The sequence below is a fragment of the Artemia franciscana genome, chromosome 1, assembly GCF_032884065.1.
Source record: "Artemia franciscana chromosome 1, ASM3288406v1, whole genome shotgun sequence".
NCBI classification, from domain to species: Eukaryota; Metazoa; Arthropoda; class Branchiopoda; order Anostraca; family Artemiidae; genus Artemia; species Artemia franciscana.
The window spans coordinates 53,806,194-53,828,201 of NC_088863.1; the positions used below are offsets into that span (position 1 = coordinate 53,806,194).

A 22,008-nucleotide genomic window follows, 5' to 3' on the forward strand; every position below is an offset into this window, starting at 1 on the left:
AACATTGGGTAGGGAAAAGGCTTCACATGATGGTCATTATTCTTTAAAATGATAAGATTTTTGTCACGTTGTCTTACAACCATTTTTTTTTATGGAAAACTATGGTCAGCATTACGAGTAAGCACAGCACATACTTCATTACATCCATGAGGGTTAAAGCCTCTATAATCTACACCATCTGGCACAGTTAAAATGAGCTGCACTTTTGGAGGCTGTTGTCACAGTGAAGCAGCAAGCTGATTTGCATCTTCCTCAACTTCACGTATTTTTTAGTAAACTTTGGCATAGTCATTTGTGTCTCGTAATATTTCTTCCAAGATATTCATTAGATCACGGGAGATCCCATAATTTAGAGAATGTGTGAGGCGTTCCTCAACAGCTTCATTGGGGTTTAAAAAGTACATTTGGCCATACAAAGGTAGCTCAATTTCACCTTCAGTAGTTTGTGATGGATGTGCCATTAAATTGTTTCTGTGATAAATTTGTCCAGCTACTTTAAAGCTGTTTCTATCATCGCTTACGTTGAATGAAGCTAGAGCAAGCACGAGTTAAAGTTTCGAATACGTTTATAAAACTCTCCAGAGAGCGAGTGACGTCTTACAAAAAGGCAAACCAATTCATTTTTAGGATAGGAATACTCCAGCTTTTTATAGGTGTAATAGTTTGCTTTCAAATGAGTGCCCAAATATAGTACCCATTAATGAGATAGTTTTTGAGGATAATATATTGAATAAGCTATGTGCAATAAAAAAATAATGTGTATTTTTCTGTACCTGATCGTGGGGATAATAATAACTTGACTCTCAAACATGACTGGCTAAGACAAACTGACCACTTCAGAGACTATATATAAATTTTTACTGATGGCTCCAAGTCGGATAAGGGTGCTGGCTGTGCAGTGGTGGTCCCCAGTATATCATTTTCATGTAGTTTTAAGTTACCAGGCAGCCTGTCTATTTTTTCAATTGAGATGATTGCTATATATATAAGGCATTGGAATTTATTAAATCATATGGGTATGCCCAGAGTTGGATGATATGCTCTGACTCAGCATCAGCCCTTAAGTACCTGATGAATGAGCATGAACCTAGTCGTGAATTAGTTTGTAATATCCACCAAATAGTTAGGTTGTTGGAGCTTGTGGGAAATAATATATTTCTAGTCTGGGTCCCAGCACATGTGGGAATTGCGGGAAATGAATCTGCTGATATAATGGCAAAGTGGGGTATTTTAAATGGTCAGAGTATAAGTGTAAAACCCACTCAAAATGAATATTTTACATGTATTTATAGGATGTTATGTGATAGAGAGACCAATAATTTTATTAGAAGTTGCATAAATCCAATTTTAGAACTTTATGACTATAAGGCACCACCCGTTACTGTTTTTAGATTGAGAACAGGTCATGCCAAAACCCGTTCAGTTTTACATAAGTGGGGGAGAGTTAGCTCACCCTTCTGTGATATTTGTAATGAGTATGATGATGTTAGGCATATTCTCATGAAGTGGACAAAATATGAAGTACAAAGAAATTTGTTTACAAACCAAATTATAAAGTATTTTGGTGCTTTCACAATGAGAGCAATCCTAGGTCAGGCTAAGTCCCCTAAGTGGGTCCATAGAAAGACTATGTTGTTGCTGACTAAGTATATAAAGAGTTGTAATCTGCATAACATTCTCTGATTTTTTTATTTTTTTTGTGGAGTTCCACAAAATGGAGGGTTCCACAGTGAATACAATGCTATTAAACTTTTTTTCGTGTCTTAGATACTTTCCATTTGTAATTTTGTATGCGTCATAGATAAGAAGACGATAAATTCACTCTCGTGGTGGGGGGGGGTAGGTAGAGGATTTTATATAACTAAAAAACAAACTAACTTTTAAATTTTCAGGTATTTTTCAAGTTTGAGTTAAAACATTAAAATTATTGTTCAGGCACCGTAGATATTCTTGCAGTCTATATAATAACTTTAGTGACTCTTAATTGAATTTTTTTTTTTCAACTTCTTTTCATGTCTTAAAAAGATATTGCTTCCACTTATAAGAAACGAAATTCGGTTATAAGGTTTGACTAACAACGATTTCTACTAAGCTTAAAACTTTTTGCTTTCTTTTTTAATGTTTTAGAATAGTTGTAATCCCTTGTCAAGTATTGAATCATCTTTTGTAATAATTGCAAATTTTTGTTTTTGGGCCTTCGTACTGACATTATATAACAGGTTGCGTTCAAACCTGTAAGCTTAATCAGGGAGCGAGTGGATTTTATCTAACAAAAAATACAACTAATATTAAACTTGTTAGGCATTTTTCTAGTTTGAATTAAAATATTAAAATTATTGCTCAGACGTCGTAAATATTTTTGCAGTTTATATAATAACCTTATTTTTGCAATTAAAAGTTTTTTGCTCTTTACGCAATTGAATGTCGTTTCAAAATGTCTGTTATCTAAGATAATTTGATTATTAAAGCAAGTCCAAAAGGCGATCTCTACTAAGCTTCTAACTTTTGGTTTTATTTTTTAAGGTTTTTGAATAGTGTGATCCCTTGGTAAAAAATATACAAACATTTGTGCAATTACCAGTGTTTTGCTCTTTTGGCAATTTAATTTCTTCTCATACAGTATTCTATTCAAAAATATTTGATTATCACAGCAAGTCTGATTTCCAACAAAGATTTCTACTAAACTTCAAACTTTTGGTTTTCTCATTAAAGGTTATAGAATTTTTGAACTATGTTGCTGTTTAGGGAAAGTTAATTTTAATCTGAGACATAACTCAAAAGAGATCAAAAATAATGACTAGGTCATAAGTAGCATATAATTAAATTTAGTATCTTACAAAAAAAAAAAATAGTGCTGGTTGGAAATTAGACGATGCAGGGATGAATTTTGAACTTTATAGGAGAGGGGCAAGGTTACAAAAAAAGGAGAAAAAGAGGCTTACCTCTCATGGAGCTAGACCAGTTTTAAGACCAATTTACGTGTCGGAGAAATGTTCTTTAATTTGTACGAGAAATACTTTTTACTAGATTTCTTAGGAATAATCTAAGAGCAGAGTAGCCCCAATCCATCCTTGCTACAATATCCTTATTTTCCGTGTTTTTTGCTTCCTTTAAATGAATCTGTCAACTGTCTCCCTTTGATCAGCGTGTTGTTTCATTTTATATAAGGTTTGACTTGGGTATATCCAAGCTTAAAACAGCACATCATCACAAAGTCGCATTCGAGGGGGAACCCAAACCAGGTAGTAACTCCCTCCCCCCTTTGAATACAACCAAGGGGTAATGCACTTTTTTTAGCTCTAAATATTCGGATAAATCCAAGACCGAAGGTGCAAAAGGAGACAGTTGAAAGATTCTTTTAAAAGCAAGTAAAAACTCCGAAAGGTAACACATTGTAGCAAAGAAAGGCTGTGACTGCTTCTAAGGGCCCTTAGTTGCCCTTGAACTGACCTTAATATACTTTATGTCAAATAATGTGGAGACACAACCCTTTCGGGTCCACATATCTTGAAACTGTTCTTGTTTTTCAAAATAGAACTCTTCTTTAAAAATTCATCTTTCACGCTCCCAAATAAGATCACAACCATAAATATTGATAAATAGTGAAATATTTGTTGAAACGATGAAACGATATTTATTGAATATTGAAACTATGTTGAGATCCGGCTATTTATCTTGGCAAAATTATGGTAATTTTTTTAATATCAAAGTATAGATAATTGCTTTTAATTAAATTTTCGTCCCTAGTTAAAGTATTCCTAACAGCGGCTTTTATCATTAACAGGTATGTGGTTACAATCCATGTGTGATAGCTAAGAACAAATTTTTTGTATTTCACCTAAACTAAGCGTTAACAAAATATGACTAAATATTAGCTAAAGATAAGCAAATACATAAATTTACGTAACTGAATATAAATCAATGTTAGCTATTCACTAAAATTCTGTCATAGCTATTTGTTGCAGCAAAATCCAGTTAATTTGATTACCATTAGGATATAAATAGTTATTTTCAATCAAAATTCATGCTCCGAGTCAGAATTTTGCAAATAGCTAACCATTATTATCATTAAAAACTAAAAGATAGAAAATATAGCTGATTGAAATTATAGAAAAATTTTGTTTTACCGGCAACCATTCGCCATATCTCCAGTAAGCTTTAAGGCATGCTCCAACACAATTTTCTTGTCTATTTGGAATGGTCAAGTGACTACAAAACGTCGCATTCATAATCGTTCTTGATCGTTCGGAGGATGTTTTGACACATTGATAATGAACAGTTGCTACTCCAGGACCACAGCTTTCTGAGCATTCGGACACATTTTGTTTTTCCCAACTAGAACATAAGACAGTACTTGACGACAATCCTAAACTAGGGGGCTGACATGGAATCACTTCAAGTTGCAATGAAATCTCAAATCTCCAAGGGAATTAAAATCAAAATATCCCCCCTGGACCAATCTTAGGCCTATTCATACCTGAAAACTGTGACTTTATGAGATGTTTTTAGGTCGTTCGAAATTTTACAATTTTTAAAGGGAGAAAAATATTTTTGTCAATATTGTCACTTTGAGCAGGAAAAAAAAAGAACCAGAACTAATCAGTTAAATCTAGCTTTTGAAAGCAAGGATCCCATCGGTACTCATCATGTGTGAATGAAAGAGTTTTTTTTTCAGTGACTAACCCCGTACACAGTATAATATACAAAAATACCAAAATACCAATAAGCTGAAAAATACCAAATAGCACACAGGAATTAAGTTACAGATTTTCATCTGCATTACTCATGATATCTGTATATTACGTTATCTGTTATTATGAGCACCAAAATTAAGGATCTGCACAACAGATTTTAGGTACCTTCAAATTTCTTGGCTACCAAAATTTAAAAAGCTGGAGCCCTGCCTTTAAACTCACAGAGGCCCAACCTGGGGCAAAAGCACCGAATTAGTTTTACCAGAATCTAACATTTTCACACTTTTGAGCAAATTGCCAAAACCGTTGACTAGGTTGTTCTCAAAGAAAGAATCAGTAGGGCGATATAGATCAAGAAAATGAAAATCAGTCTGACTACATAGTGCCCTAGCGATGCTCCTTTTAAGAATAGCCTAGTGTTTATTGAACGTTGAAAATGTCCAAAAAATGTCGAAAACAGAATGGAAAATGAAGATAAATTGAGGCTTAAACAAAATCCTTAATATTAATTACTTTTCCTCAAAAAAAAAATCGTTGTATCCCCAGTCACGGCAAAATTACCATGTCAATTTGTAAGCAATAGAGAAGAATCAAGCACCAGTAAAATTAGAGAACATCAATAAAATAAAAACAAAAAAATAATTATTAGCACGAAGGAGAAATCATGAAACCTTGGTTTCAAGAAGAAGAAAAAGAAGAAACCATGAAAATGTCAGATACGATATTTAGGAGCAAAAGGAAAGATTTTTACAGGCAACGCACATTAACAGCAGAAGTTAAATAAGAAAAGACTAGGAAATGGAGTAAACAAACTTGGTTTTAATTCAAAAAGTACTTTATCCTTGATAAAAAAAAAACATGATTGCTACATGCACTATTAAAATAAGTTTGACAATTTTGAAACATGTACTTTTACATATTTTTAACATATCGAAAATGTCTATAAGAAGGTTTTGCTGCAATTATAGCTATCAGGCACAGTTATCACGCATTTGCACAGGCATTTACTTTGAAAAGTGGAATTCAACAAAAAATACATATTACAAATGGTATAAATAAACTTCGTCTCAATTTAACATATTCCCGTTATATGAAAACTTTAACTTATAGGTACAAAAAAAACAAAAAAAAAGAAAATTCTTGTTTAAATTCTGCAACTTGATACATGTTTGGAGATATTTTTATTGCTCATCAAATTTAAGAATATTCTTTCATTTATAGCTAAGAATCTCAAAAAGAATCCAGTATTTTAAATAAAATTTAGAATCCAAAGCAATTTTTTATGCCATTATTATAAATAATCACCATGAAATTCCAGGAAGTCTAAAAATTTGTATTTTTTTTCTGATTAGATAGAACTGACGTTGGCTTTGGTCAGGACTGTCATACAAAACGTGACAAAATGCTATTTTCTTTATATTTTTGAATTTAATTTCAGACATATCTGAGTTCAGATGGAAAAAAAAAATTCTGGGCTAATTCAAGCAGATTCTAACCATCAGAATTAGATGAATAAATGTAGATTAAACCTAAGCTCTGCAGAGAATGGGTTTTTATTAAAGACCAGAAAACTACATAAAGTTTTTTTTTTTTTTTTTAGCTGAGAACGGTTTATTTTTTTAACCTTCGTGGCGACTGAGGCCGTAGGACTTCATTATCTGAAAAATCCTTAGAGATTAAAAGTGTCTCTATTACTAGGAAGGAGGGACAATAGACATTGTTTACTGAAAACAGCTAAATTTGTTCTATGATTCAATTTGGCAAGAGGAACTATTCATTATATTTTCAAGTTCTTATCACTATAAACCATTTAAAAATAAGATGGGCATAGAATTTCTTGAGTGATCAATTTAATTTAATAATGGGACTGACTCTTCAAACAAATTCTTTAGCCTTATGAAAGGCTGTAAATTCTGGCAAAGGATCATCAAGGCATGAAAGATCGAGCTCACAATAAAACCTCTCGAAAAAAGATTTGAATAGCTTCTAGTTCAATCACTATATTGAATATACTTAAAAAAAAAACAATGAAATTGCGTAAACTGTGGCTTTTTTATGACTTAGTTTCCTGGTTGATTGAGTTCAGGAAAGGTGGCTAGACATCCTAGGATATAAATCTAAATTTACGATGTATAAACTAGGGCTAGTCTAACAAAGGTCAGTAGAAAGAGCATTTTTGTCCTATCACACTTGATGTACAATATATGCATGGTTATTTACAACTCCACTAAAGCTTTCTTGTTTTGGCTTTGAGAATTAATTTACACTTAGAACTTGCACTCTTAAAAATAATGTAGCATATATATTTCTTATTGGAAAATACAATGAACAAAAGAAAAGGATTGAAGGCACACTGAAAAAATTCAGTTATTAGGTTGATTAAAGAAACAAAGATTTTTTTTTTTTTTTATGGAAAACGGCAAGTAAAGGGAGGATTTGGCCACAATGAAAACGAAGACAAGAGTTTTCTTTCCAAAATGACTATAATTTGACGTTCTATTGATTAGACATGTCTTAGTAAATAGCCTATGTTTCAAGCCAAAAATCAATTGAAAGTTTAAAATAGTAAAAAATAAAATATTCAAAAATGAGCGATTTCCCGCTCGCTTTTACCACAGATTTACTCTTTTTAAATTCTTACAAATTTAAAAACCCAATGTGGTAAAAATATATAATAAACACAATTATCATGCAAAATTTCACATTTATTGAAACCAATATGCAGTAACTGTTTTACCTTAGTCTGCAATCTTGGTTACATTGCCCACTCTGAGGCTTTGGCTTAGAAAATTCAATACAATGATGTTCATCTACCGATACTCGAGCAGAAGGACCTCCAACTTGAGTACAAGATATTACTTGATTTTGAATCCCTGAAAAATCGGCAATAAAATAGTAAAATTATGTTGTAAGGCACAAGTCAGATAGAAAATGGACATACCCTACCATTCAGCCGTCTATTCAATGCTTTGCAAATATATTTGCAGTCACTGCCAAAGCAATTGTGTCCCACCATCCCAGCTTGCCTAATGGGCCTGGAAATACAGGTACTATTACTATTGTTACAACAACCACTACTCCAAGCAGCACACTACAGCACCAGGTTGCCTAAGGCCTAAACAGCTGAATAATCTCCTCCACCACCACAACATATTCAAAACTTATTTCTTTATCCTCTCCCATAAGGTTTCGACTTCCTTTGAATACTTTCTTATGACCTTTTTCACCCTATTCAGGATGGGATCAGTCCTACATCGTTCATGAAAGTTGTCATTGCCATCTCAACTTTTTCTTCATTACATCCCCAGAAAATGGATCGAACCACCCACAAACAATGCCTCAAATAACTGCTAATGGTTTTGGCTCTTAATTCGAGATAGGATTTATTTGACATAACGTACAAACGGCTGATGAGAGATAGGAACAAAATATAAACCAAATTCACAGAATAAGCACCCCTAGTAACTGGCCTTGGGTTATATGCAGGCTCAAAGGGGTGAGGGAGAAGACAGGGGCGCAATTGTAACGTTGATATTAGTATATATGCAAAGAAGATTGAATGCAAAATCGAATTTATTCCATGCTTTTGATAATTTTTCAAACTTTACTATATTTGCAGAGAACATAAGTGCCAAAAAAAAATCGTCATACTTCTTTTGATTTTTCTGTATTTCTTCGAATATATTTCGTTTTCATCTGGTTTCTGCCTTACAACGTAAATCTATCAAAAAAAAAATTCTTTAGAAATATTGCTTTCTGTTCTTCCTTGTATTTCAGTCAATGACACGTTTTCTTCTGTTTTCTACAGTCTGGGGAACAATAAAACAGTATCATTGAAAAAACTAAATAGGCCGGATAAAAAAACTCAAACTAATTTCAGTAAGCTGTTCTGAGCATAGGCATTTGTCATAGGCTGTTCTGAGCATTAAAACTTTGCTTCACTTTTAACGTCAGGCTAAGGTGTAATTGTGGACTAATAGGTTTAAGTCCAGGTTACAAACAACAACAAAGCTTTAGGATGCAGAATATTGAGGCCTGCGTAGCACAGAGTCCGATCTTCTGATGTTCTGCCCTCGGCCAGAAGGGCTATGCGTGGTTGGGGGAAAATTTCCGACGCTTCCCGTGTTTTTCCCTGGATTTTTCGGGGTACCTATTTAAATCTTGGTTGACATTTGGCTTGTCTTACAGGGATACACCACAAACCCTCGCCCCCAAGCCAAACAATAGCCGCCAGCAGGAGTCAGACCAGCGACTTGTTGCTTCTCAGTCTAGTGTGATAACTATTCAGCCAGGACAGACATAAAAATAAGCCACGTGAATTAAAACGTTGTTTCGGGTGTTTTTTTTTTTTTTTTTTGAAACCATCATTAAACGATAAAGCTTATGAAATAATAATGTGTCCATAAACCCTGCAGTTTTAAGCGTGATGCACTAAAGGAATTTTTATTTTGCATTGAAAAACTGATCATCCCAACGTGTTCCACCTTAGAGACAACATTGTCTTCATGTAATGAGTTCCTTAACTGCACTAAATAAAATACATTCAACGTAAGTACTATTCCTAGTACTTTTGGTCAAAGAATACTTTTTGAGAACTTTCTGTGAAAAGATACACTTTTTAATACTAGTTCGTGAAAGTAGTGCTTTTTGTCCTAGTATGGTACTTTTTCAATAATCTTTCAAATAGCTCTAAGGCATTTTGTGTTGTCGTCAATTTCATGATTTTTTGGCTTCACTCTGGATGTCCTATTACGAACTTTTAGAACCGTAGAGTAGACTTCACGATTTCAGACGTGGCAGCAATTTTGAATGTGTTTGTAAGCATTATGTGACTAGCTAGGTAAAATAATGAGTATTATGTCTTTCCCCCAAAGCAATAACTCAGCCAAATGTCTGTTTTCAATGCTAAAGTTAAATCGCCACCAATTTAGAATAAATTATGGCTAGAAACAATTTTTTATATTATCTATCCAAAACACAAAATTCCAAGCTTCATGGCTACCAAACCATTTTCTGTGATTATGCTTACTGTTATTTTAACAGGTGGAACCTTTATTTACTGTGAACTGAATTATTTTTTTTTTATTCTTTACTGGAAATGAAATTCTGTAACCGATATTGTAAGGTTCTATTAGCACCACTTTTATCCTGGCTGTCTGAATGAAAAACAAATAATATTTTTACAATCAAAATTTTGGAGACAGGTCCTTTCAATTAACCAAGTATTTTTTTTTTTTTTTTGAAGAATTTGATAATTTTAAATCTTGTTGTTGGTCACATTTTTATTTGTGCGAGGCTCGCACTATTTGGGTATTTGATTGGCGTAATTTGAAACGACCACGGCTGGTCATTCCCCAGCAAAGCTTTGATTATAATTGAAAGCTTTGCAATTTCACAACAAAAGATAAAAATAGAAAGCTATCTCAAACAAAGGCAAAATAAAAAATATTTCCTTGACAAATGCCTCAAACTAAGGAGGAATCGACAAAATCAAGGGCAGTTATTGCACCAATCACAGCACACACATAATTTTGTATGATAATACTTTTTCTAAAATACTTCTTTTTGGTGGTTCCAGTTGATAACATTAATTCTGTTCGAGTGAAAAACCTGCATTCAGCAGATCTTAGTGCAGTTCAAAAAACTAGCATTGCAAGAATGTCATTGCCCTATAGATAGTTAGATAAGTATAAAGCAATGAAGAAGTTTTCAAACCGTTTTGAACAGAAAATTCAATCTCATTAATTGTACAAATAGTTTATAGTTCTTCATACATTAATCATATTCATTACCAGCATAGTCAGTGTCAAACATGGAATTCCCCGCCTTTACAGTGGATAAACTTATATGTGCAAGCGTGGTGTTTCACCGACCCAATGGAAATATCTAATCTAGCTACTTGTATTTGTCTTCCATCAAGACGAAGCTATAGCAAAGAAGAACCTATCTGATTTGATTGCAGTCTTTTGTGGTTCTACCGTAGAAGAATAGAAACGATTTGAACCTAGACCAAACAAGTGAGCCAGCGTCGGGAATACTTAGTTTTACAGCAGCGGTGAGAGTATTCTTATCAAATTTAAGGAGTTTGGCCTTCAATCCTGGACAGGGGATCCATGCCCTATATAATTTTACCATCTAAGACCTAAAATCTCGAGCAATACGAGTTCTTTCTAAAGAGCTGAGAAAGACCTTACCTTGGCAAGATGGATAGCATTTAGTCCATCCAATGACTGACCATTTATACTTGGTTTCACTTTTCACACGCGATATTGTGTATTGATATAGAATGTCTGGGGGATAGAGATTACCAACCGATAGTACCTGAAAAAAAGCATCATTACGCATGAGTTAAACAAAACCTTTAAGGAATCTAATCGAAAAAAGAAAAATGTGTGACATAAGTGATACCCTAATTATAGTAGAAACTGAAAAGAAAAAAATCTTATGCACCTAACACGACCTTAATCTACCGAAAAAAATTCACGAATTTGGACAAGCCAAGTGTTTCAAGTCTACCATATTAACGAAACACAGTTAGCAGCTTGTAGAAGTGTCTCTAATATGAAGAGGTTTCAAATTGTTGGTAGAACTTTAGAATAGCTTCGGTCTTTGGTACTTATAAAATAGTAAACTAGCGTTAGTCCTGGTCCCTAACAGAACAGAAACCGATTTTTGGTCCTTGTTACTGATAAAAGACCCCAATAACTTAGGTTCTTGCCACTGAAAGAACAGCTAACTGACTTCGGCACTCATCACTGATAGTGACGCCACTATCAGTGGCCAATACCAGAAGACCATATCAAATGGTCCTCTTAACCGAAACACTGTAAAGTACTTACGGTCCTTGTCACTAAAAAAGCAGAAAAGGAGCTTCAGAGCTTTTTGCTGAAACGTAAAATAGTTACGGTTCCAATTGCTTATAGAGCAGCAAACTAGCTTCGGTCCCTGTCGCTGATAGCTACAGCAAACAAGCCCAGTCCTTTTCATTGACAGAACTGCAAATTAACGTCGTTTACCGTGACCCACAGAACAACAAATCACATTTGCTTCTTGTCAATGAGAGGAATACAAATTAGCTTCAGTCCTTGTCCTTAATCATTTGTTGTTATCTTGTGCTTAAAACAATGACTAGAGTCTATATTGGTCTTGCTTTTCACGTTTGTAAAATCCAGAATTAAGCTGTTAGGCTTGAATAAAAGAAAAGTGCTCTTTAAGCTTCTTTGGGCTTGATTTTAATAAAAATCGCGTAGCTGGAACAAAAGTCGTAGTTTGCAATGAACAGAATTCTTTACCTAAGGAAGAGTGTCTGGTGAATCCCGTTACGTGCATTAATTCACGCATTAACAATCTTTGAAATTAAAACTGAAGAAACCTATAATTGTATGTGCATCACATCAATTCTTATGTGTAACGTAAGGGGTTGGGATTGACAAAATAAATCAGTAGAATAAAGAGAAAACACCGTACTAAAGTTTGTACGGCTTTGTGTAAAGTTTGTACTTTGACGACTTTCGCCCTTACAAGAAGATTTTAGGTTTGTTAAGCGGTTCACGATAATAAACAAGACAAATTCTCATTATAGACTGATATTAAATATGCCCCATTTTTCAACTTTTGTCCAAAAACGTATGAATAAGGAATTAAAAATTAAGAATTGTTCCACGCATGCAATGACAAATAGCTTTATACAAAACTAATAGATCTCACTAAAGGAACGACATCCCTATGGAGAAAAATAGAACATTTAGACTACTGTAGTTGAAATTCCTGAATAATGCCATAGGAGCAGCAAATGTGTCCTAGGATCAGCACACACACATACTTATATATATCTACTCTCTTTAAAAATTCACTGTAATTATTTATGTATTTTAGCATTTTTCTCAAAAACAGCTCTATTTATTTTATTTTTATTTATTTATCTATTTCAATTGGAACACTGTGATTTTCTGGCCTGAAACTTCTGCCTGAAAAAAAATCTCCAGGAAATTCTACCCCCTCCCCCAGAGAATTACCTTCCCCCCTTTTTGTGGATCAAAGGACAAGGGAAGGAGAAAGAATACTTGGGGAAGTAAGCTTTTGAATTTTTGTGGGGAAACGGTTACAACAGCATAAAAATGACATAGACAAGGCCTTAATTTCAAATAGTTCCAACAACTCCTTTGATTCTGCTTTAGGTTGGCATATATTTAATAATCCGTCCCACATTATACATTTTGAAAACTCTTCACTCATTAGTAATGATTTGGGAATAAAACAGGTGGTTCGAGAATCAATCGAAATTAATCTCAAAATAAATAAAAATATTTTTTTGAACAGGGACTTGGGGGAATACTCACTAAATTCTTTATACTCAAATTTAATTAAAAATGATCCCGTCAGATTACGGGTGTGAGGAGCTTCGACTAATTGTACAAGAGAGCCTGAGGAAAGTAAGTTCATCCCAACCGCAAGGAATAGAGAATAATTTAAGAATTTACAGAGAGAATAGAAAGCGGTATGAGAATATGATAAGAGAGAAAAAACAATCCGAAGCAGCGAAAAAAGAAAAATAACTTATTAAACGATTCAGGGAAAAAGAAGCACATCAACTCTGGAAAGCTATACATAGGTCGCTGAAGGGAGAGGCACAAAACACATGTTCTATGGAACCTGAACAGTGGAAAAAGTACCTCAAGACAAAATCGGTAAACGGAAACCGAAAGGAAGAAGGATCTCCAAACATTTTACCATAAATTATACGTTATGGACCCCTGATAGAAGCAGATACACCAATTTTGGAACAGGAGATATGGTAGGCTATGAAATCAGCAAAAGAAAAAGCTACAGGTCGAGACGGTATTCCACTACGAGTATGGAAAAGGCAAAAGAAGTGTGCATACCCGTTTTAACTGTCGTTTTCAGCCACATATTTTTTATTTTGCAGCTGGCCAACAGAATGAACAACATCTATAGCTGTACCATTATCAAACAGTTCGTGGTAACGAACTGTAGTAAGGAGCGACCCGGCTCAATAGTAACCAAAAGTTTAAAAAATGAAATTTTGGTACCAATAGCTACATCAAAAGAATTGCATTTTAATGCTGATTTTAAATATATAAGTTTCATCAAGTTTAGTCTTACCCATCAAAAGTTACGAGCCTGAGAAAATTTGCGTTATTTTAGAAAATAGGGGGGAAACACCCCCTAAAAGTCATAGAATCACACCATCAGATTCAGCGTATCAGAGAACCCTACTGTAGAAGTTTCAAGCTCCTATCTACAAAAATGTGGAATTTTATATTTTTTGCCAGAAGGCAGATCACGGATGCGTGTTTATTTGTTTGTTTGTTTGTTTTTTTTCCAGGGGTGATCCTATCGACCCAGTTGTCCTAGAATGTTGCAAGAGGGCTCATTAAAGTTCTAGAGCCCTTTTTAAGTGACCAAAAGATTGGAGGGCACCTAGGCCCCCTCCCACGCTAATTATTTTTCCCAAAGTCAACGGATCAAAATTCTGAGATTGCCATTTTATTCAGCGTAGTCGAAAAACCTTATAACTATGTCTTTGGGGACGACGTACTCCCCAACAGTCCCCGTGGGAGGGGTTATAAGTTCAAAACTTTGACCAGTGCTTACATATAGTAATGGTTATTGGGAAATGTACAGGCGTTTTCAGGGGGATTTTTTGGTTGGAGGCAGGGGTTGAGAAGAGGGGAATATGCTGGGGGAACTTTCCATCGAGGAATTTGTCATGGGGGAAGAAAATTTCCAGGAAGGGAGCGCAGGGTTTACTAGCATTACTTAAAAAAAAAAACAATGAAAAAGTTTTTTTTTCAGCTGGAAGTAAGCATCAGCATTAAAACTTAAACGAACAGAAATTATTACCCATATGAGGGGCTCACCTCCTCCTAATACCTCGCTCTTTACGCCGAAGTATTTTTAGTAATTTCAACTATTTATTCTGCGGCTTTTGTGATTCAGGGGTCATTCTTAATTAATTGGGACAAAATGTAAGCTTTAGTGTAAAGAGTGAGGTACTGACGAGGGGGCGAACCCCCTCATATATGTAATAAAAACATAAGAATACAAAAGCTCTTTACGTAAGCTAGTTTATAAGTTACGTATATCTTTTACTTATAAAAAGATTCGTAAAAAATTAAAAGTTTTAGTTGCCTTTTTAATTAACCGAAAATCGGAGGGCAACTAGGCTTCCTCCCCCGCTCTTTTTTTCTCAAAACCATTCGATCAAAATTATGAGAAAGCCATTTAGCTAAAAAAAAAATATATATACAAATTTCGTTTTAATTATTCCTCTGCGGAGAGCCAAAATCAAAACATGCATTGATTCAAAAACCTTCAGAAATTAAATAAAAAAACAAGTTTTATAAATGAAAGTAAGGAGCGACATTAAAACTTAAAACGAACAGAAATTACTCCGTATATGAATGGGGCTTTCTTTACACTAAAGTTTTTTACTGTTTTAAAATGTAGAGTTAAGAGAAAGAGTCAAACTTTAGCGTAAAGAGCGGGGCGTTGAGAAGGAAAAGCCCCTTTCATATACGGAGTAATTTCTGTTCGTTTTAAGTTTTAATGTCGCTCCTTACTTTCATTTAAAAAACTCGTTTTTTTATTTAATTTATAAAAAAAAAGGAAACAGCAAAAAACTGTCGAATTACCTACTGATCCAGATTTATACTATAGTTAGTAATATTTTTGTAAGGTAGTAGATACTTGACTAAGAAAATGGCTAGAAGAATTGGAGAAATTAATAGAGGAACAGGAAAGGTTTAGGAAAGAAGGGGATAAAATATAGCAGGTTTATGTTTTGCATAGTATAGTTTAAAAGGAATCATGAAAAAAGAGGAAGTACTGACAAGTGTTTCAAAAATATACATGCTTTTGTTTGCTGATGATATTGCTCTTATAGCACAACCGGCAAAAGACATGCCACACTATTAAACATAATGGAAGAATATTTGGATATGAAAGGATTAGAATTAAATTAGAAGAAAACGGTAATTGTAGTTTTTAGGAAAGGTGAAGAATTAAGGAAAAATAATCAAAGTTTGAAAGTTCTTAAGCCGAACTGTCTAGACATGACAATAAACAACAAAGAGAGATAAAACTCTACAAAAAGAAAACTTCAAACGAGACGACGGCCAGTAGAGAGGAAAGACTAAAACAACGCGGATATTTCGCCTGTATCCAAACAAGGTGTCCTCGGCACAAGATAAAAAATTAAAAGAAAATTTGTTAAATCAGCAAATTTTCTTAAAAAATTGCAAGAAGGAATCAGTGATTCCTAAATCTTTTAGAATCAATACCCATTTTGGTACTGAAAATGAATCAAAATTAAAAAACAAATTAAGCCTCATGGCTTTAAATCACATGACTTCCGAGCAAAAACAAAGACGTTTTAAGTTGTCCAAAGACTTAAATTTTGTCGAAAATTTTTTGAGGAATAACCTTCCATTTGACATTTTTCTGAGAATTAAGGAAATGGCCGTTAGATCTTTTCACCATGATTTCCATTTGTCAAAGGTTCGTTTGGTCGACAAGTTCAATAGACTTTTGTTTGGAAAGTTCCAGAATTCGGATACTTTTTATCCTCGTTTTTGTCTGGGTCCTGCCACTAAGAATTTGTCGTCTAAGACTCTTAGTAGTCAACAAGAGGCAGTTTTGTCGAAGGGTTTTAGATTCTGTTTTCCAACCCCAATTTCTTATTCAAAAATAATTTCTAAGGTAGAGTCAGGAATTATGGCTTCTATTGATAAAGTCGAAGCTCCTCAAGAACTTAGAGCTGAAATCGTAAGGAAACTTAAGACTTTTAACATGAAAAAAATTGAAAATGATATAACAAAAATGACATTAAAATACTTTCTGATTTGAAAAAGGATATGGTCATTACTATCACTAGGGCAGATAAAGGCAATACTATTGTAATTATGGACACTGATGAATATGATCGTAAAATGAATACAATCATTTCGGATACCACTATTTACAAGAAATTGGATTCCGATCCTACGGATAAATATGTAAAGTCGATTAGAAAGGAATTGGAGTCACTGAAAAATAATTTACACATTACCCCACAATTTTATAATAAATTTTATTCAAGAGGTTGTTCCGCACCAAAGATCTATGGTCTACCCAAAATTCATAAGACGGGAGTCCCCCTCCGTCCCATTGTATCAACTTTCTCATCACCAGTGGCAAAATCAGGAAAGTGGTTGTCGGTGGCATTGCGTCCACTCTTAGGAACACAAAAATCATATATAAAAAATTCCACTGATCTTACTAATAAGTTAAAAATTTCGCCTTGGAGGAGAATTCAATTCTCTGTAGTTTTGATGTGGTGTCCATGTATTCAAATTGTAACGTGAAAAAGTGCGAAGATATATTAAGGATTAAATTACAAAAGCACTTTGATTTGATACAAGATGTGACCATGGCGAGTTTGGAGATTGAAGTCGTTATGAAATTGGTTATCCTTGCAAATGAACATTCTCTTTATTTTGGTTTTAGAGGTGAATTGTACAAGCAGGTGTTTGGTTTGGCTATGGGGGCATCTCTCTCCCCTTTGTTGGCAAATCTCTTCATGGAATCTATTGAAACCTCCGCCATACACAGTTGTAGGCTCTCTCCTTGTTTCTGGGGCAGATTCATGGATGATGTTGTTTGCATTTGGAAACACGGTTTAGAGTCGTTAGACCTTTTCCATAAACATTTATATAGTTTTGACAAAAACGTAAAATTTACAGTGGAGTTTGAAGAAAATGATAAACTACCTTTTCTGGATATCTTATTGATTAAAAGTGAGTTCCATTTACTTTTTTCAGTATATAGAAAGCCTACTCACAGTGATAGGTATTTGAACTTTGACTCGTACCACCCTATTTCAGTGAAACGAGGGGTTGTGATTGCACTGGTGGATAGAGCTTTCAGAATTTGTTCCCGGGAGTTTTTAGATTCTGAATTGTTGTATTTGAGGGATGTTTTATTTTGTAATAGCTACCTGATTAAATTCATTGATAAATAATAAAAAATAGACGCATTAAACACAGCAATAGGGTTATTGGGGTTTCACAGTGCACAGAATTAAACTTACAGAAAAGTTTCATTTCTTTACCTTATGTACCTACTTTGGGGAAGATGCTTAAACGAATTTCAGGTAAACATAACATTGATACTTGTTTCCAATCAGTGAGACCATTAGGTAGTTTTCTTAATTCTGGGAAGGATTTAACCCGGAGAGATTTAGTTAGTGGGGTGTATAAAATTCCTTGTTCCTGTGGAAAGTTTTAGATTGGTAGAACTCACCAACAATTTACTGAAAGATTTATTGAGCATCGCAACTCAATAGAAAAAAACCCTACAATTAAGAAAGCCTCCGGAAACTTTTGTTTCGGCTCTAGCTGAACATACATTCTTTTATCCCGAACATTTTATACAATTTGACGAGGCTACAACTATTTCTAATGATAGAGGTTTTTCTCAGTGGGCGAGGGAGGCTATAGAAATTAAAAAACATATATTTGCTAACATTTCAATAAATAGAGACACAGGGAATTTAAATATTGACCCAATTTATGATATCCTTTTGAAAAATGAAACAATAATCAATAAGGGAATTAAAATTTTACACAATCACCAGGGGACAAGATTATCCACTAGACCAAAAAGAGTTGCTTCAATATTAGCTTACAAGAGGATTATTTCGCAACAGAATAGTTAACTAAGTTTCAATTTTCATAATTTTTCCTCAGTTGCTCTTTGATTCTCATTGAAGTAACTCAAATAGCTGCTTTTCCCTACGTGGATAAGTAGCGACAATTGTATTTATTATTATTGGTGGTGGTTTTTATTTGTTTTTGGATTAGTTTTCTTTTAATTTTTTATCTTGTGCTGAGGACGCCTTGTTCGGATACAGGCGAAATTTCCGCGTTGTTTTAGTCTTTCCTCTCTACTGGCCGTCGTCTCGTTTGAAGTTTTCTTTTTGTAGAGTTTTATCTCTCTTTGTTGTTTAAAGATAATCAATTTAGATATAAAGGTGATTTTATAGAGATTAAAAAAGAATTCGTGTATTTAGGACTTCAGTTTTTTCGGAATGGTAAGTATGCACAGGAGGTATGGAAAAGGATACATAAAAAGGATATATGTGTATGAATTCAATTTTAAAAATTGAGGTAGGGAAGATTAGGGATATAGAAATGCATAAATTCTTACTTAGGACTAAACTCCTTCCAGTTAAGCATTACGGATGTGAAATGTGGGGTTTAAAAGAAAGTGAGGAGTTGGAAAGAATGCAAAGGAATTATCTTAAGAGAGTTTATCGGGTCCATAAATCTACTCACAGTGTTGTATTGCAGGGGGATTTGGGACTAAGTAGGTTAAGAAAAGATAGGTTAATAAGAATGGTGAAGTTTTGGACAAAAATTTTGAGAAGTAAAAATAGGCTAGCAAAAGAAGTGTATTTTAGTTTGTTGGAGGACATGATAGAGGTAGGGTGGCCGCAAGAAATTAAGAAAATTTTAGATGACGTAGGATACTCATATTTTGGAATGAAGGTAAGGGATCGAATTAGGATACAGTGGTTGATAAAGTAAAAAGAAAGGTTACACGAGCAAGAAATTGGAAAAATCATTTTCCTAAAGTGGGGTTATCGAACGTGGATATTTTTCCCTTAATTATCACTCCTGGGAACTTAAAATATGAAGATTGTACTGACGATATGATTAGCGATTCTGAAAAGTAAATAGCTTCTTAGATTTGTGTAAGAAAGAGGCTTCAGATATCAACGTTAGCAAAAATTTCACATAATTACTAGAAATCTCAAAGACAAAAAAAGACTTCACGGGGATGAAAACAAACACCAACAATGGTCATGATACCCAGACAATATCCTACGGACGAAAACTTGTATCGGGAATCTTGGTAGCGGTTGGAAAGTTTGCTATGAAGTTTGAGAATGTTGATGACATATGACCAGCTAAATATAAAAATACAACAAAGAGAGGTAAAACTCAATGAAAAGACAACAGACGAGACTGCAGCCAGTAGAGAGAAAAGATACTGGACTAAAACAACGCGGATATTTCGCCTGTATGCAAGCTAGGCATAGTTTGCATACAGGCGAAATATCCGCGTTGTTTTAGTCTTTCATGTTTTCTTTCTACTGGCTGCAGTTCCGTTTGTTGTCTTTTCATTGAGTTTTACCTCTCTTTGTTGTATTTTTGTCATGGCTGACCAGTTCGGCTCAAGAACATTCATCATATAAATATTTACTTAAAATCTATTACCACAAGCAAAAATGCCAAAATTCATATATCTCTCATCAAATAATAAATCACAAAATAATTTAACACTGTCATAAATTAGCAATATAATGCGTCAAAACCAGAAATATACAAAATTCTCCAAAAAAAATGTTGAAAAAAAAATTAAGAAAAGCACAATGAAACATGGGAGATACAGCAGAAAAATGAATAGAAAATCATAGTTAAAATGCGTAAAGAAAGTAAAATGGAGTGAAATTGAAAAAAAAAACAATTTAAAAAGGAGTTGACCAATTACATCAGAAATAAAAGATGATATAAAATTCCACCTGGACATGTCCATTTCACAATAAATTCCATTCAAAATGGGGTGCTTATGTCCCCTGAAAAGCCTCTCTTTTGGGGTTTGGGGTAGAATGATTAGTTTTTTGAGTTTGAGAAACCATTAAAGCCTACTAGTCAAATCAGATGCTAAGGACCATATGTCTCCTATGTAATATAATCAAACCTACCTGCCCTTATACTAGTCAGGACAGGTCTAGTCCCATAAGAGCTACAGAAAAATGTAAATCCCGAGATTATGATTATTTTAGCATACACGTTTAAAAGAAATTTAAACAGAGTTAGGGATACAATAAGTTATTTTGTAAAGTTAAGGATGAAACGTAACCTTTAAAATAAAGTAGTATAAAAAAGAAGGTAGTCGAAACAGGCGGGGGAGGGTAGTTAAAGAGGTAGAAAAAATACTATGATTTTGGAGAATAACTGTGAAAGTTGAAGTTTCATGCTGATAAAGAAATTTCTTTGACGCTTCATCCCACTGCTTTTTATATTTTTGATGAGCTAAATTCTGTATATAGGGTGACCTTGACAAAGGCTAAAAATTACAAGGAACATTAAGAGCTATGGCAAGTCACAGAAACTAGCTGAATCTTAGTACAACTATCTTGGCGTTTGAAGCATTGGCAATGGTTTATAAAAAGGAAGACAATAGTTATCACAGGGAAATAATTAACATAAGATTCATTTAAAAATTTACAAATAAGTACATTTTGTTTATTTGAATTAAAACTTTTCACAGAGAGTACCAGATATTTAAGACTATGGCTATGAGATTTTTATATATGGCATCAGTAAAATAATTGGAGGGGAAATATGGCTATAGGAAGATATGTATTAATGATACGCGGAGGAGTAATCAATATATTCTCTAAGGCCAACCTAAATTTCATACATAATGATGATAGAAGGTAATAAGCTTACCTAAGCTATGGATGTCAGGTGATTGATTTTTCTTCTAACAATAATTTCGACAGGACCTGTGCCTGTCATCACCAGGTTAATTCAAATTTCTTGCCAGAAAGTAAAATCACTAAATAAATAAAACTAAAAACACTGAACAACACTAATGATGAGCCGAACCTGGAGTTATTGTTGTGCCATGGCCCGAATTTTGGTAGAGGCGTTGATGGCTGCTGTCCTAGTGGATCTTAAAGAGGTTGGGCCTTTAGGAAAGGGGTGGAGTTTTTTGTGAGTTTTCAATTTATGGGTGATTGGTTCCCAAATTTCGCTAATATGAAACTCACCATTGTCTTTATTGATGGCTGGTTTTATTTTTAGCAATTTCCAAAGCTTCTCTGATTTTCTGTTTTAAGAGTTGTGGGACAATAGCAATAAGTTGGGGTTGGTCAAACTTAATGGAGCGGGAATGGTTTTCAAAGATATGATGGGCCAATGCAGAGAAATTATCTTCCTCCTTTAGCTTTGTCTTTTTAAGGCAGGCATCAATGGAATCAGCATGTTCTTTTAATCGGTGATGTAGAGGTCTCATGGTACGACCTATATAGGTATCACCACAACTGCAGGGAATCTCATATACCCCTGGTGGATCTGAAGTAATCTTATCCTTGCCTTTGTTCAAGAAGAAGGAGATAGTCCTTCCAGAGGGAAAAAACACCTTAAAGCCAAGTTTAGTGAGTTTGGAGCTTAAAATGTCAGTAATGCCCTTGAATTCTGTAGTCTATTCATTGGTTGATAGAGCATTTCTGGTGTGCTCC

General features: G+C 34.1%; 1 protein-coding gene across 7 annotated transcripts in view; it reads right to left on the minus strand.

Moving 5' to 3' along the window:
- The window catches only part of LOC136031369 (A disintegrin and metalloproteinase with thrombospondin motifs 9-like), a 466,037-nt gene that overhangs the window by 192,860 nt on the left and 251,169 nt on the right, over nucleotides 1–22,008 (minus strand). For all 7 annotated transcript variants that reach the window (XM_065710922.1, XM_065710894.1, XM_065710885.1 and 4 more), the window contains 3 exons: nucleotides 10,889–11,015; nucleotides 7,432–7,567; nucleotides 4,128–4,335 (listed from right to left, as the gene is read on the minus strand). In XM_065710922.1, the coding sequence (XP_065566994.1) occupies nucleotides 4,128–4,335; nucleotides 7,432–7,567; nucleotides 10,889–11,015 (471 nt within the window). The remainder of the gene's footprint in view (nucleotides 1–4,127; nucleotides 4,336–7,431; nucleotides 7,568–10,888; nucleotides 11,016–22,008) is intronic.